We start from the raw sequence: 16,291 nt of genomic DNA, 5'->3' as shown, positions 1-16,291 counted from the left end.
ACTAATTAATTTTGTAATTTCACACATTTCAGTCAAGTCACGTCTTAATCTCTGAATAGCTTCAACTCTTTTCCTCATAACACATATTCTGCAGTCCTGTAATCAGCCTAGTCGATTTTCTCTGGGAATTTTTTAGCACTTGTAGCTGAGGCTACACTAGTGTATTATAAAGCTAAAGCATAAACTTCTTTGACTTTTCCTCTACACATTGTGTTACTTTTAAAAGTAACTTAGTTTCATTACTAATTACTTACAAAAAAAGTAATTAAATGTTATACAGTTGCTTGTTATAAAGTGTTTTGTGTACTCAGTGTGTTACTTTTGTGTTATTTTTTTTCTTCTTTTGTATGAAAAACTGCACATTTGACTGGCCACCATTTGTTATTAAATCCTAACCCCATATATAAACCTTCATAAAACTGTCCAGAAATATAATTGTATTGTGTTTTATAAATACATTTAGCCGTAAACAGTCATCACTTTTTTACATCCCTGACCTAAACCAATTGATGATATGCGATATGAACACTGGTCACTGCGTAACCAGATCGTACTGTTTCAACATATATACTGTATGGCACATAGCTGGATGAAAACTAAACTGACTTAATTAATATGGTTCTGTTACCGGATTGCACGCAGCACTTTCTTTTCAGCTTGGCTATGTGATTGAGTCCTGCAAAAGACTGAGATACTAGTATGTGTGCTTCTTGCCTTACACCCAGTGCTGGGATAATAAAATTGCAGGTGTTTTTACTAAAATAAGTATTGCATTAGATAACCCATTACTTTAAAAAAGTAATAAGACTACTTAACACATATTACTTTTAATGTTACCCCAACAGTGCTCCTGAAATTGTGCTGCTGAGTTTAGCACTACGTTCCGCTCATCAACATACATTTAGCGATTTTTGAAATATTGAGACAGATTATTTCAACCAGGAGAATGAATAAAGTGATCGCCCTAGCATTTGCCTCAGAAAATTTATCTTGTGGATGTTTCTACCCATGGCAGCTGAAAGTGTGTACGAAGCTAAGCAGGTGAACAGAGCACAGTGGTTATGCGCACATTACAAAATCTTTAAACATAGCCAAGTTAACTGTTTACATGGCCAAATAGCCAGGTTATTTGAAGGGAAACCTGTGTGCTAACCAAGTTTCTCTAGCCAGAATAAGGATTTGCATAGCATTTTAGGGACCAGTTTTCTGTGAAATAACTGGAATGTTAAAGAACATGTAAATGCATTGACTGTTACATTTCACAGTACAGAGACAGCCCTGGTTAAAATCACCAATGACCTGCTGATGGCAGCTGACTCTGGGCTGTTAACCATACTGGTGCTCCTTGATCTGAGCTCTGCCTTCGATACAATCTCTCATGATATTCTTATACAATTAAAAAATTTTAGATCATGTTTGCCCAGTTGTTAGTTTTGTTCCCCAGGGTTCTGTCTTGGGTCCCCTTCTATTTGTTATTTATCTTTTGCCCCTTGGTCATATCTTTAGGAAATTTAATATTCATTTTCACTGTTATGCTGATGACACCCAGCTCTATCTGTTTACTAAGCCTGATTCCACTCTTCCACCTTCTTCCTTCTCTGACAGTCTGCAGAAAGTTAAATTATGGTTGTCTGCATATTTTATTAAATTAAATTGTGATAAAATAGAGGTTTGTCTGATAGGAACTAAATCTGTTTTAGATAACTGTTGATAATTCTCTAATCTCTTATTCCACTTAGGAGAAGAGCTTAGGTGTTATTCTCGAAAGTACCTTAAAATTTGAGGCACATATTAATAATGTTACTTGGTCTGCATTATTCCATCTACGTAATATCAGCCGTTTACGCTCATCTCTTTCAGATACCAGCCCTGCTATTCTTGTTCATACTCTGGTTACATCTCGTATTGATTATTATAATTCTATCCTTTCTGGTCTTCCTCACAAACTCCTTTACAAGCTCCAATTGGTTCAGAATGCTGCAGCTCGTATTATTACCAGAATCCCTTCCATGGAACACATTACTCCTGTCCTTCAACAGCTTCACTGGCCCCGAATTAAATATTGCATTGATTTTAAGATTCTGTAGTTAGGATATAGTGGGTTGGATAATGGATGGATAGATGCTTATTACTTACAAGACCCTTCATAACCTGGCACCTCCTTATCTTTCTGATCTTCTTCACGTCTCCATTCCTTCTCGTATCCTAAGATCTTCTTCCTCTATCAATCTTATTATATCTCCTTCTCGCTTGACTACCATGGGGTTTAAAGCTTTCAGTCGAGTGGCTCCTCGCCTCTGGAACTCTCTCTCATACAAGACATTCATAATATTGACTCTCTTCCTACCTTTAAATCTCATTTTAAAACGCATCAGTTTAAGATGGCTTATTCTGTCTGATAATTTTATCTGATAAATTTTAATTCAATTTTATTATTGTATTTATCCTGGTTTTATTGTACTATAATATTTTATTAATTTTATGTCGTGTCTGTTATTATTAATGTGCTCTATAAGGTGTCCTTGTGTGCCTTGAAAGACGCTTATAAATAAAATAAATTATTATTACTTTCTACATGTAATACATGCTTACATTGAATTTAATCTTCCCAAGCCTGTATACAATCCAAGTCTATCTGAAATGATTCAATGGATTCAAGATTATCTACCAATCCACCTAATTTGACATCATCTGAAGATTTAACCATTTTGTTGTTTATATTCCCCTCCAAATCATTTATTGATGTTAAAAATAATAGCGGCTCCAGCACCCACCCCTTAGGGGCATGACTTAATCCTCATTTCACACAATTCTGGTATGATTTCTTGCACCAGTAACCCTCTGCTTTTTGGATGTTTACCAATTCTGCACCCATCTGCAAACTATACCATGAACTGACACTTCTTTTAGTTTGATGTCGGGGCGGAGTGGTGGCTCTGAGGCTAAGGATCTGCGCTGGTATCCCGAAGGTTGCCGATTCGCATCCCCGTCACTGCCAAAAAGGCCACTGCTCTGCTGGGCCCTTGAGCAAGGCCCTTAACCTGTAATTGCTCCAGGGGCGCTGTACAATGGCTGACCCTGCGCTCTGACCCCAAGGGGTATGCGAAAACTACCAAATTCCTAATACAAGAAATTGTATAAGGCGAAATAAAGAACAAAAACAAAAAAAAAAACCTCTCATGTAGACCCTTATCAAATACTTTATGAATATCAAAATAAGTAATATTATTTGTATCTATCTGATCATATCCTTTTGTTGCTTCCTCATAGAATTCTAGCATGTTAGCAAAACACAACCTTCTCCTTAATAATTCCTTCCATTAATTTACCTATGATGCATGTTAAGCTTACTGGTCTATAGTTACTTGGATCACCCTTTTATATAACAGGATTAAATTTGCTATTTTCCAGTTCTTGGGAATTTCCCCAGTGTGCAGTAACTTTTAAAAAGTACACGTCAAGGGTTTATATATGCACACATTGATCTCCTTAAGCACTCAGGGATAAATGTCCTAGTGATTTATTCAATTTCTGCCTATTTAATCTAAGCTGTACCTCTCCCTTTACAATTTCCAGAACACTAGATACCTCCTTAGTAGTCCCTGTTACTGATTGGAGGCTATCAACTTCCTCAAATGTGAAATCTTAAGAAAAATGCAAGTTTAGAGTATTTGCCATTTCACTGTCTGTATATTGTAATTCTCCCTTACTATTCCTGAAAAACTTCAACACCCATGAATTCAAAATTTGCCCTGCTAAAGTTAAACTTAACAGTTTTAGTCTCTATATCTGTGTGTGTACCAAAACACTGTGAATTGCATTATGTTATGGTCACTTGACCCTATTGGTTTAATACACACTGAATTCTATTCTGTTAGTTACAAAATACTAAATCTACAGGTTCCAAAACACCCCACCCCCATCTTGTGCCTATAGCATACTAAGCTAAAAATCATTAACTGATTAATGTCTAATAACTACCGGTCTTGAGCTCAGCTATTTGCAAAGTTAGTCCAGTTAGTATTTTGGTAACAAAGTCCTTCATGATTATAATTTCCCCTTTTAAACTTGCCTTTTTTAATATTATTAAAAAGATGCACTTTGAAATTACTGTCTCTAAAGAGGGGTCAATAAATAACACACTCCTAAAATAAGACCTCAATCCCTAATATTCTATTCAAATACAAATGTTCTCAGTAATATATGGCTCATTTTTGAATTGCAGACTGTGCTCAGTTAAACTGTTTTATATAAATGACTCTCTCTCTTTTTTTGTTTATCCTTCCTAAATGTGTAACCATCTAAGTTGCAGTCATCCCCATCTTTGGTATTTAGCCAGGTTTCTGTTATTGCATAATATATTTATTTATTTTGATGCTCCTGGCATTTGAACAAGCAATTAATAATGTGTTGCTTGTTTTCCATTGGGACTTTAACTTTGGGGTAGAATTTAAGTTACTATGCATATATGTTATTTTACTACTTATTGTCCCTTAATGTAAAGTTCTAACCCTGAAAAGTCTCAAATTCCCTATCCTCAGCTATCCCATACCTATCTTCAACTAATGTCTCCCTAATACATTGGTGCCCCTCTGGTTTAAATGTAAATTGTCACGGTGGGGCAGATCCCATATGTTCCATAATGAATTCCTGTACTCTTCAATTCTACACCAAGCTTTGAGCCAGGCTTTAAACCTTCTAATCTCCTCAGTCTTACCTGGACTGGTATGTGGCACAAGCAAAACATCAAAGAAGACTACGTTAGTAGTTCTGTTCTTCAGCTTGGCACCTAAATCTTTAAATTTAGACTGCATAACTTGCAGACTGCCCGTATGTACTGTATGTCATTGTTTCCAACATGGGTGATGACAACTGGATCCACCCCTGCTCCAGCTAAGAGCCTTTCTGCTCTTCACAGGTGGTCTTCCATATTCTCTGCCTCTTTCTAAAACCTGAATCTCAGAGCCCCTAATGACTGAGTCCCTTACTATCACAACATCTCTCTTTCTGGTAACTGGTTTTGAGGTGATCCTTCCAGGCTCCTCATACCTGCCTACCACATCTGAGTTTTCACAGTCACTATACAGCTCCACAAGGTCCTGAAAACAGTATTTCTTCCTCTTAGCGCTGGAGTCTTCTCCTGCACTAGCTTAGAGTGCACATACTCTCATTAAAGAATTCTGGGGCCAGGTCCACCATTTCTCTGCTATAATGCTGGCCTGCCACCTCTTCTTCAATTTCAGCAACCTTGAGCTCAACTAAGGTGCTGAATCAACTGGGATCTCCTGCACATGTAGTCTTCAAGTAGGCCTGACTCTTCCAAGCAACCCTCCAAAAAGTCTAACATCAAATGGGACTTGCATTGTATTGGTCTCATTATTAAAATTTAAATTTGGATTATTTAATGGCTCAACCTATTTTTATTAAATTTAAATTATTTATGTTACGTATTAAAAATTAAGAGATTAATATCAGATTAAGGAACTACTGCAGTTATTTAATACCTGTTGGCCCTTCAACCTCCTGTAAATCTCTCTGCCCCAGTTCATGTTGCGTTCTTTGAAGTTACTAAACTTTACTTTTCCCCTGCTTGCTACCGTAACACTGTTTTCCTAACTCTACACCCCCTTATTACTTCAATAGTTACTTATACTTAATTTAGTTGAAATTACTGAAACAATTTTAAAAACAAAAATGGCACTATTCTCTTAGATATATCACATTTGACACTATCTGATTTAGATAAAAATATCTTTCAACCCTAACTTCTTTAATGGAAGTTATCTCAAGAAATATTGCATCAAAATGTTTTTGAAATTTATTATGTTTTCCAATATATGTTCAATGATAAACTGTATATTTTTTCTTCATATTAGTAAAAGAAGATCTTCCCTTTTTGTTTAAATATTTGTATAGCTGCTCTTCTACCTTGCTTTTTACACCTCAGTTAATTAATATAAATGGCATAAAAGTTAAGCTAATGAGCATAACCCTGAATTTTACTGTATGAATTTTGAGTAATGAATGAACACATTGAATTTTTCAGCTTAGAAATTTAGAGTGCGTATGAATTGGATTGAGCAGGTTTGGGAACATATTATGTTTTGATATGTTATGTTATTGCAGAAGTTATATATTTAAAACTGTTAAGTTCTTAAGTACAGTTGATGTCATCTGTTAATTTAAAATATGTTTTTTGACAAGGACATAGTGGCAAAGATAGAGACTAATAAAGAGTATATTTGGAACAAATGACAGAAAATATGTTCCCTACCTGCAGTGAGGTACTAAGTACATGATTTGTGTTTGTTTATTTACATTGTAAATTTCTTCCCAATTTAGGTTTTGGAGAATTATAATAAAGGAAAGACTGCCCTTCTATCAGCAGCGAAGATTATGGTGAGCCCCACTGAAGTGGACCTGAATCCTGAGACTGTCTTCCAAGAATACCTCACTGTCCCGCAACCACAGCACCATCGCAGGAACAGCAGCGTCAAGTAAGACACCCTGCTCTCCCTGTCTCTATGTCTGTCAGTCCATCTGTCTGACTGCCTTCAACCACCACATTTCCTCTACCATCAGCAGTGAAGAACAAGGTCAAGTAAGACAATCCACACCTTTTACACTTTGTATTTCCTATTCACTTTCTTTTTTTATTCGCTACCATTCTTGTTCAAAACAAATATGTTGTTTTTTTGATTTTTTTCAATCCTTTTCATTTCATTTTTTCAGTTCTGAGTGGTTTGATTTGATCAGGAATACGATTCTCACATGATATTAACCGTAGGGAACTGTAAGAAATGTATTTATACAAACATTAACTTATATTTTCTCGATGCATGCTCAATAATCCAGGTAAGGAAATCCTAGAAATTTGATTCTGTTCATCTGGACAAAGTTTTTAAGTGGGAGAAATATTTCGAGACTTATCCAAGTCGGTTCCTCAGTTTCAATTGACTGCAGGATTCCCCAACCTTATAAACAGTACCTTTGCTTAATCACAGAGACTAGCACCATTGACAAAGGGCCAGTTGATCAGTGATATGCAAATTGTCCACTGATTAGTAGACGTGTGAACCATTCATAGAGGGTTGAGGAATGGCTGCAATCATAGCATTGTAAGATGGCGACAGATGTACCCTTAGGCCCCCTCCTCTGTTCAGAGATGGTCGTTCCTTTTTTACGTAAAATCCCGCTAGTGGAACTGATTACAGCCACAGAATCTGCTATCAGAAACAACAACATTGCTGATTTGGAAGCAGAACAACTGCGGATAAAAGTTTCGGCATGTCTCAGCAATGCAAAACCCCCTGCATCCAATATCAGCATTGAGGAGAGGAAGGCCCTCACGGCACTCAGCAAGGACAACAACATCATCATCCTTCCAGCGGACAAGGGGAGATGCACAGTTGTGCTAAACCAGACAGACTACCATGAGAAAATTTTGTCTCTGCTCAGTGACAAAAATACTTATGAGCCCTTAAAGCGAGATCCAGGTAGTGGTTACAAGAAAAAGGTGATAGATTGTCTTAAGCAGTTAGTTCAGGACAATGCTATTGACCGGACCACATACCACAGATTATACCCAGGGGAATCTACACCAAGTCTGTATGGTTTACCAAAAATACACAAACAGGGTGCTCCTTTAAGACCCATTGTCTGCATGATCAATTCAGTCACGTATAACATCTCCAAGTTCCTGGCCGCTGTTCTTAACCCGGTGGTAGGCAGCTCAAAACACCACATTCAGAACACATTGGATTTCGTGGAGAAAGTGAGAGAGGTCATTATGGAGGCAGAAGAAACCTTGGTCTCATTTGATGTTACATCTCTATTCACTTGTGTCCCGGTGACTGAAGCAGTGGAGGTAGTACGTAAGAGATTACAGAATGACCCCACTCTCAGTAAAAGAACCTCTCTCAACGCAGACCAAGTGTGCCTGCTTTTGGAACTGTGTCTTCAATCAACATATTTCATATACAAAAGCCAGTACTACAGGCAGAAGCACGGGTGTGCCATGGGTTCCCCTGTTTCACCTATAGTAGCCAATCTATATATGGAAGAAGTGGAAAAGAGGGCTCTATCATCCTATCCTGGAACACCACCGAGCCATTGGTTCAGATATGTGGATGACACCTGGGTGAAAATCAGATCTCAGGAGGTACCACAGTTCACAGACCACATCAACGGGGTGGACAAACACATCAAGTTCACCAGAGAGGATATGGAAAATAACAAGCTAGCCTTCTTAGACTGTGAAATTTCCATCGTCAACGGGGGACATTTGAAAGTGGATATGTACCGTAAACCCACACATACGGACCAGTATCTAAGGTTTGACTCTCACCATCCACTAGAGCACAAACTAGGTGTCATTAGGACTCTACAACACAGAGCTAACACCATTCCCACAGACTCAGAGGCCAGGGAAGCAGAAGAACACCACGTTAAAAAGGCCCTGAGTAAATGTGGATATCCCAGCTGGTCCTTTGTCAAAGCAGGGAGGACACCTAAAGAACGCTCCAAGCGATTCATGAGAGAGGAAGGACATCCACTGCCTAAGCGAAAACCCTTAGTGATCCCGTATGTGTCAGGAGTATCGGAACAGCTGAGGCGCATTTTCTCGAAACACCGGGTCTCAGTGGCTTTCAAACCCCAAAACACGCTACGCCAAAGATTGGTCCATCCCAAGGATCGGGTCCCACGGCACAAACAGAGTAACATAGTTTACGCAGTTAAGTGCCAGGAGGAGTGCCGTGAATTGTACATCGGGGAAACCAAGCAGCCACTGGCTAAGCGCATGTCACAACACAGAAGAGCTTCCTCATCAGGCCAGGACTCCGCAGTCTATTTACATCTACAGGATAGTGGTCACTCCTTTAAAGATGAAGAGGTGCACATCCTGGACAGGGAGGAGCGCTGGTTTGAGAGAGGAATCAAGGAGGCCATTTACGTAAAAAAGGAACAACCATCTCTGAACAGAGGAGGGGGCCTAAGGGTACATCTGTCGCCATCTTACAATGCTGTGATTGCAGCCATTCCTCAACCCTCTGTGAATGGTTCACACGTCTACTAATCAGTGGACAATTTGCATATCACTGATCAACTGGTCCTTTGTCAATGGTGCTAGTCTCTGTGATTAAGCAAAGGTACTGCTTATAAGGTTGGAGAATCCTGCAGTCAATTGAGACTGAGGAAGAGACTTGGATAAGTCTCGAAATATTTCTCCCACTTAAAAACTTTGTCCAGATGAACAGAATCAAATTTCTAGGATTAACTTATATTAGTGTACAGTTTAGCTCAAAACATATTAATTTCAAAGGTAATGTTAGAAACTGAAGTAAATAATGCATGGAAACAGTAACATAACCTATACAAATAGATTTGTCCCAGTGCACAAAAGTATACGGTAATAACTTGTGCATTTGTACATTTCAGCAGTACAGCAATGTTTCTCTGGTTTGTAGTAGTACAGTTCCTCATTTCATACTATTATTTTTATAAAAATAAGGAGTGATGTTATGGTCAGGTCCATTCAAATCTAGGGATTGTATATAATGCTATACTTTTTACCCTTGTTCTCATATTGAGCGTGTTTGCATGCACACACAAAACTAAAATAACATGAGCAATCCGGTAAAGACAGAAAGCTCTTTTCTTAAAAACACCCATTTGCAAGCGGAAATCCCTTTAAAGAGTTCTCCTTTGGCAAAACACTCATGTCATGTCATAGAAAAAGATTAAACATTCTCAATGATTGCTGTGAATCTGAAAACAAGCATGGAGGCTGCATTCCCTGAGCAGTGTGGGGAACATTACTTACAAAAAAGTTTTCCGATACAATTACTTATTGTAAAATGTAATGTGTTACAAACAGTGTGTTGATTTTGCATTGCTTTTTCTTTTTTTCTGTGCAAAACAGCACATTCTGAAGTTAGCCAGCATTTGTTATTAAATCCTTGGCCCATATATGGACCTTCATAAAACTGACAAGAAACACTGGCAAACGTGATATTTTACTGCTTTTTTGTAAAAAAAAAAAAAATAATAAAAAAAAGGTGCTGTGAAGTAAATCCCATTTTGCCCCTTTTTACATATTTGACCCAAGCCACTAATTATTCGCTGTGTGAACACTTGCCGTCAAGTCACTCAGTCACACTGTTTTAACATATTTATAGCAAACAGCTGGATGAAAACTAAACTGACATTTTATTAATAGATTTCTGCTACCAGACTGTATGCAGCACACTCTTATCTGCTTGGCTGTGCAATTGAGTCCTCAAAAGACTGGGGTAATGGTACATTTGCTTCTTGCCTTACATCCAGTACTGCTGGGATGATAATAACACAGGTATTTTTACTTAAATAAAATAACTATTGCATTAGGTTACTTGTTACTTTAAATAGTAATTGGACTATGTAACATACATTATCTTTAACTCATTGCCCTACTACTCCCAGGATTGTGCTGCTGAGCTTAGTACTGCATGTTAAGCTCATTAACATAAATTTAGCAATTTCTAAAATATTGAGACTGAAAATTTCAACTAGGTGAACGAGTAATGTGATCACCCAAGCATTTGCCTGAGGAAATGGACTTTTCCACCATTTTCTACCCGTGGCTGCAGGAAGCATGTGTGAAGCAAATACATGCAGCCATAATCTACCACATGCCTTCAGAAGAGGTCAACCATCTGAAGCAAAGCATGTTTGGGCCAGGTCAAAAATTGTATGGGACTCCATTTAGGAAAAGCTGAGATTGCTGCTGGAAGAGATGTTGGTGAGACGAACAGGGGACGATTACCCTGTGATCTGAGTATGGATCCCAATGCCCCAGTGCAGTGATGGGGGCACTGTGCAGTAAAAATGATGCCGTCCTTCGAATGAGACATAAAACTGAGGTCCTGGCTCTCTGTGGTTATAAAAGATTCCCAGGCATTCTTCGTAAAGAATGGTGAGTATCTTGATGTCCAGTTTAAATTGACCTAGTCATTCTGGCTCTCTAATCATCCCCTGTCGCTAATTGTCTATCTCTCTCACCACTTCACCACCTAATAGCTAATGTGTGATGAGCATACTTGTGCAAAAATGGTTGCCGTAGCATTATCCAGGTGGATGCTACACAACCGCAGTACCATCACAGGAACAGCAGCATCAAGTAAGGTACCCTGCTCTCCCTGTCTCTATGTCTATCAGTCCATCATTCTGGCTGATTTCCACCAGTGGTTGAAGTGAGCAGTGAGAAAAGCGCTATATAAATATAAAGAATAATGATTATGCACAGGCTAGGAGACTGCAACAGACTTGTGCAGACTATGAAATTCCAAACTGTATCCCGGTTACATTGCCACATAACTAGGTTACTTGCGGAAAATAATGAGCTATCTTATGGTCAAGTCCATAGATTTTAAATAAAGCTATTCTTTGTTCCCTGTAGTCCAGGACTTTTCTGTGCCAACATTTGTTGGGTTTATCTCTTAATTTCCTGTAAACATGATGAGGAAAAATTGGCTTTGCAAATGCATCACAGGATCCTTAGTCCACATATTTTTAAGATATAAACTATAACTTCTTTAAATATCCTGATAACCAGGATAAATAATATTGTATAAGTATAAGCAAAACAGAAATTCTAATTTGCTAAATTATTTGGTGTTTCTAATGAAAATCAATTAACCCTGTGTAGTTGTGATAAAAGGGGGTTAGTTGATCTTCCTGTCAGTCTTGCTGAAAAGAGAGCAAAATTATGAAATGTTTTAAATGACAACCAGGCTTGGGATCCCATCTCAGGACTTTGATTTATGGGTTAATGTGATATTAATAATTTTAATATAATGGACCGAATTTTCGCTCAGTTGGATTTGTTAACCAGTTCTCTACCATTTTTTGCACCTTTCAAATTGAAAAAAATTTTTTTGTGGTTGATTAATCATTACATTTAATTTTAAACATATCAACCCCTCAGTATACACTTGCTTCAAAAATGTTATTTTTCTGAGACAATTAACCATGTCAAAATTCGCTTCTTCTATTTAATGAGGTTTTTTTTTTTCTCTGCACCTCTGGATAGATGGTTAAAAATGCAGCTTAGATCCACAATATAGACTCAGGCATAATGTTATGGGTATTTGCTGTTCTTACCTAGATAAGTGAATGTGCTCAGTTAGTCTCATGGATAGTTGTTTTCCTTATCTACTTTTTTGAAGATGAGACCTGACTATTGTGGTTAAAATCATGCTGAAGTCTAAAAATATATTATCTCTCAAGATCGTAACAAGAATTAACGTTTATCTTAGAAACTATTTCTGTTGTCACAGCTTCTCTAAGGATTTATTTTTTTAAATTTCTTCCAGTGGCAAATAAACTAAATCAAACCATTCAACAATTGGTAGTCTGTGACTGTAACTTGTAGACAAGAGCTAGTTAAATGAAAGTCCTATGCGGTGCATCCAGTGACAGTTAAACAAGATGGTTGCAAGAATGTAAAACTTCTCTTCTAGAGACTGAAATTGTACAAAGTCGAAAGCTGAATTAAATTTTTTAGCCAACCTAATTTAATCTAAAAATTATAATTAAGCTATTTTCACATTATGACACCACAGTAGCATAATATAAAATTCTACAACCTTCTTAATTCAACTAAGGGTTACATGGATCTGGAGCCTTGCAGTGGAACTTAGTTACAAGGCAGAAAACAGCCTTGGATAGAGAGCCTAGTTGTGCACAGTGCCAACTTGGAATCTCCAGTTAATGTAACCTGCATGTCTTTGTGGATTGACAGGGGAGCTCAAGCACCTGGAGGAAACCCATGCTTATTCTTGACATTACCAGCCATGACATACTGATTGTTAATAAAAGAAATCCCAAGCATAGCAAAATGGATGTGAGACTATAAAGGCAGGACCACAACCTACACAGCCTGCCCACTGCACACTTCCAGCCTAGTAGACCCCAAACAAGGCCAGCTGGCAGAATAACAAAAACAGTCTAAAGTTATAGCATAAGCCCCACAACAAAGAAGGTTCACTGTAAACATTCAGCTTGTATGAACAGGGCAAACAAATAATCTTTATATGTTAAGGATTTATTAGAAAAAAATAGAATACAAGTAAAATGCTCAAAATACCAAAAATAGGAAAAAATGCAAACAAGTCCAAATCTGTAATCCAAAGTAGAAAACCAATAACAGAAGCAAAATAAATCAAGGAAGCCAGAAAATCCAACAAAAACAGCAATACAGTGGAACCTCGGTTCATGACCATAATTCGTTCCAAAACTCTGGTCGTAAACCGAGTTGGTCGTGAACCGAAGCAATTTCTCCCATAGGATTGTATGTAAATACAATTAATCCGTTCCAGACCGTACGAACTGTATGTAAATATATATATTTTTTAGTTTTTAAGCACAAATATAGTTAAAAATACCATAGAATGCACAACGTAATGGTAAACTAAATGTAAAAACATTGAATAACACTGAGAAAACCTTGAACAACAGAGAAAACTAACACTGCAATAGTTTGCGCTATAGTGCAGGAACCGCTCGTTAAAAACACTTTTTTTTAATGAGTTTTAAGCACAGGGGAAAAAAATGAACATTTGAAAAATCCGTAATTTAATAAACCACCAAGAAAAGTAACATTGCAACAATGCAGGCTACGAACCGATCACTGTAAATAGAACTGAAAACAAAAACAAGCCTTCTCTACTTTATGCGTCCCTCGCTCGCTCTCTCTCTCTCGCTCTCTCTCGCGCCTGTGTGTGTGTGCGTGCGTCTCTCTTTTGCGAGCCTGTAGCGCCTGTGTGTGTGTCTCTCTAGCGCGCTCCTGTGTGTGTGTGCCTCTCTCTCCCGCGCCTGTGTGTGTGTGCATGCGTCTCTCTTTTGCGAGCCTGGAGCGCCTGTGTGTGTGTTTCTCTAGAGCGCTCCTGTGTGTGCGCGCGCGCCTCTCTCGCACGTGCTCCTATGTGTGTGCGCGGCTCTCTCCATCTCCGCTGCCTGTGTGTGTGCCTCTGTCTCTCGCGCTGCCTCTGTGTGTGTCGCTCTCTCTCTTGCTCGCTGCACAGGAAATGCACAGGGAAAGACTGAACATGTACAAACCGAAAGGGAACCTGGCTTGTTCGTATACCAAACTTTTTGGTCGTAAACCGAGTTGTACGTGTACCGAGGCGTTCGTGAACCGAGGTTCCACTGTACTCATAAACACAAGCACAGTGATCTTCTGATTTGAGCTTCCTCAGCTATGGCCTTAAATTGTCATGGTGAGGGCTCAAATGGATGATGTGAGGGTGGCCCAGCCTCTTGGGGCTTGTCAAAGTCACATTCACAAAATCAATTAATGATTGGAAAAATGCCTTTAGTGTTGTGTGCATGGAGTCACTCAGTGAATGGAAGAAGATGACTGAATTACAGCTGTTGATTGCACTTCTTAAATACATTAATTACAGAAGTATGTGATTAGTTTCATTTTTCATGTCCTTGTAAATTACTGATAAACATACCCTTAGAGTCAGGATTCTGCTACACAAGATTATACTGGTTGTCTTATCAATACATAACTTTGCAGAGAAGTAGCAGCAGGACTGGGTCAAAAATCAAGACACTTTCATTGCAATCCCTTCTATGAGTGCTAAAGGCAAAGGTTAATAGTTAACAGGTACAGCTAACAAGGATATACGTAATGCAGTATGACCAATATGTAATCAAATAGTGAAAATCATATTTATCAGTAAAAATCAACTCTAACAATTAACCCTTTTGTTCTTCTACAACAATAATCAATAAGCATTTACTTCAAGCAATTAACTCAGGTAGGTATATATTAGGATAAGGCAGTTCAAGTGACAGGACAACATAACCAATATCAGAAGTGGGAACAGAAGTGTTTACCATGATGTTGTTGACAGGTGACATAAAGTTTCTCATGGTACATTTAAAAATTCAGTAGCATAATAGAATGATGATGGCAGAAGTTATTAATGCAACAAATACTGCTTTTAACCCAGCTGGGAATAAAGAAACCAGTCAGTATTCAGTTCTGATGTCCAATTGAGATCAAAAACTGGATCAGCTGCATGGAGAATTTTATAGGGCCAGGTCCGGATATATTGTGAGAAGAATCCATAATGTAGTAGCAACATTTCTGTCCTATCAACTTGCAGGTGCCTCCCTGGGCAGTCAAAAGCATATCCAGGGCCATTTAAGTTTGCAAAGTCACAGTTCTTGTAGCAAGAGCTTCAGAGGTGAGATTAGCTGCCAGATTTAGTGTATTAGCCAGTTTATTAATGTATGCTCCGGCTACAGGCCCAAAAATGTAAGGCAGAAAAACTGCTCCAAGTGCTCCATATTGCAGGCCATTACTGATAGAAGATATTTGAGGAACTGAGATGGAGGTACATTTAACTGGAACAGAGCCTAAATGAACATTAGGTAGCACATAAGCCAAGTAACACACTCTGACCAGTCCAGATGCAGCCACATACAGTATAAGCCTGTCGGGCAAAGACAAAGTCTGTGTTGTAAGGTGACTAAGGTCTGCTGGTGAGTATACCTAGGATTCAAACCCTAGAAAAGTTGAACAAGTGTCCAAAACTCCCCCACAAAGCACAGAGAGTGGAAGTACAGTTAAAGGGACAATATACAGTTATGAACATAACAAGAAATACACAAGTATGAAAAATAATAATTCAAAAACGACAATGAATCATAAAATACAAAAAAATACAGACCCTTACATAACACAAATGAATTGTCACCTTGTTTACAGAGATTGAAGTCTCCCGTAATTAACTTGACTATAATTGAAACTCATATCTTATCAGGCACCAATTTATGAACAATCAAAGCAACATTCTGAGTGTCAACAAATGTAGCAAGGTGAACAACAAAAAGTCTAAACTGATGCATTAATCATTGCAAATGCTCTGGTCTCAACTGTTATTGGTTCATAGACCTTGGTGGCTTGGTTATAACATGATATGAGTTACAGTATCTTCTTCTTTCAGCTGCTCCTGTTAGAGGTTGCCATAGAGGATCATCTTTTTCCATATATTCCTGTCCTCTGCATCTTGCTCTGTTTCACCCATCACCTGCATGTCCTGTCTCACCACATCCATAAACCTTCTCTTAGGCCTTCCTCATTTCCTGTTGCCTGGCAGTTCTATCCTTTGCATCCTTTTCCCAATATACCCATATATTCCTGTTTAATGAATAGCCACCTCTGTTTTTCTTGAAGTTCTGATTCTGATCCATCTTTACAAGAGTTAATAGTAAAGCTACAACAATAGTCAAAATA

At 38.2% G+C, this 16,291-nt stretch overlaps 1 protein-coding gene across 1 annotated transcript in view; it reads left to right on the top strand.

Moving 5' to 3' along the window:
- Positions 1–16,291, top strand: part of dagla (diacylglycerol lipase, alpha) — a 343,026-nt gene that overhangs the window by 316,571 nt on the left and 10,164 nt on the right. The window contains 1 exon segment of the mRNA XM_051923753.1: positions 6,343–6,497. Within this exon segment, the coding sequence (XP_051779713.1) occupies positions 6,343–6,497 (155 nt within the window).

Source organism: Erpetoichthys calabaricus, chromosome 2, assembly GCF_900747795.2.
Source record: "Erpetoichthys calabaricus chromosome 2, fErpCal1.3, whole genome shotgun sequence".
NCBI classification, from domain to species: domain Eukaryota; kingdom Metazoa; phylum Chordata; class Cladistia; order Polypteriformes; family Polypteridae; genus Erpetoichthys; species Erpetoichthys calabaricus.
This window is presented reverse-complemented; position numbering and strand designations above follow the sequence as displayed.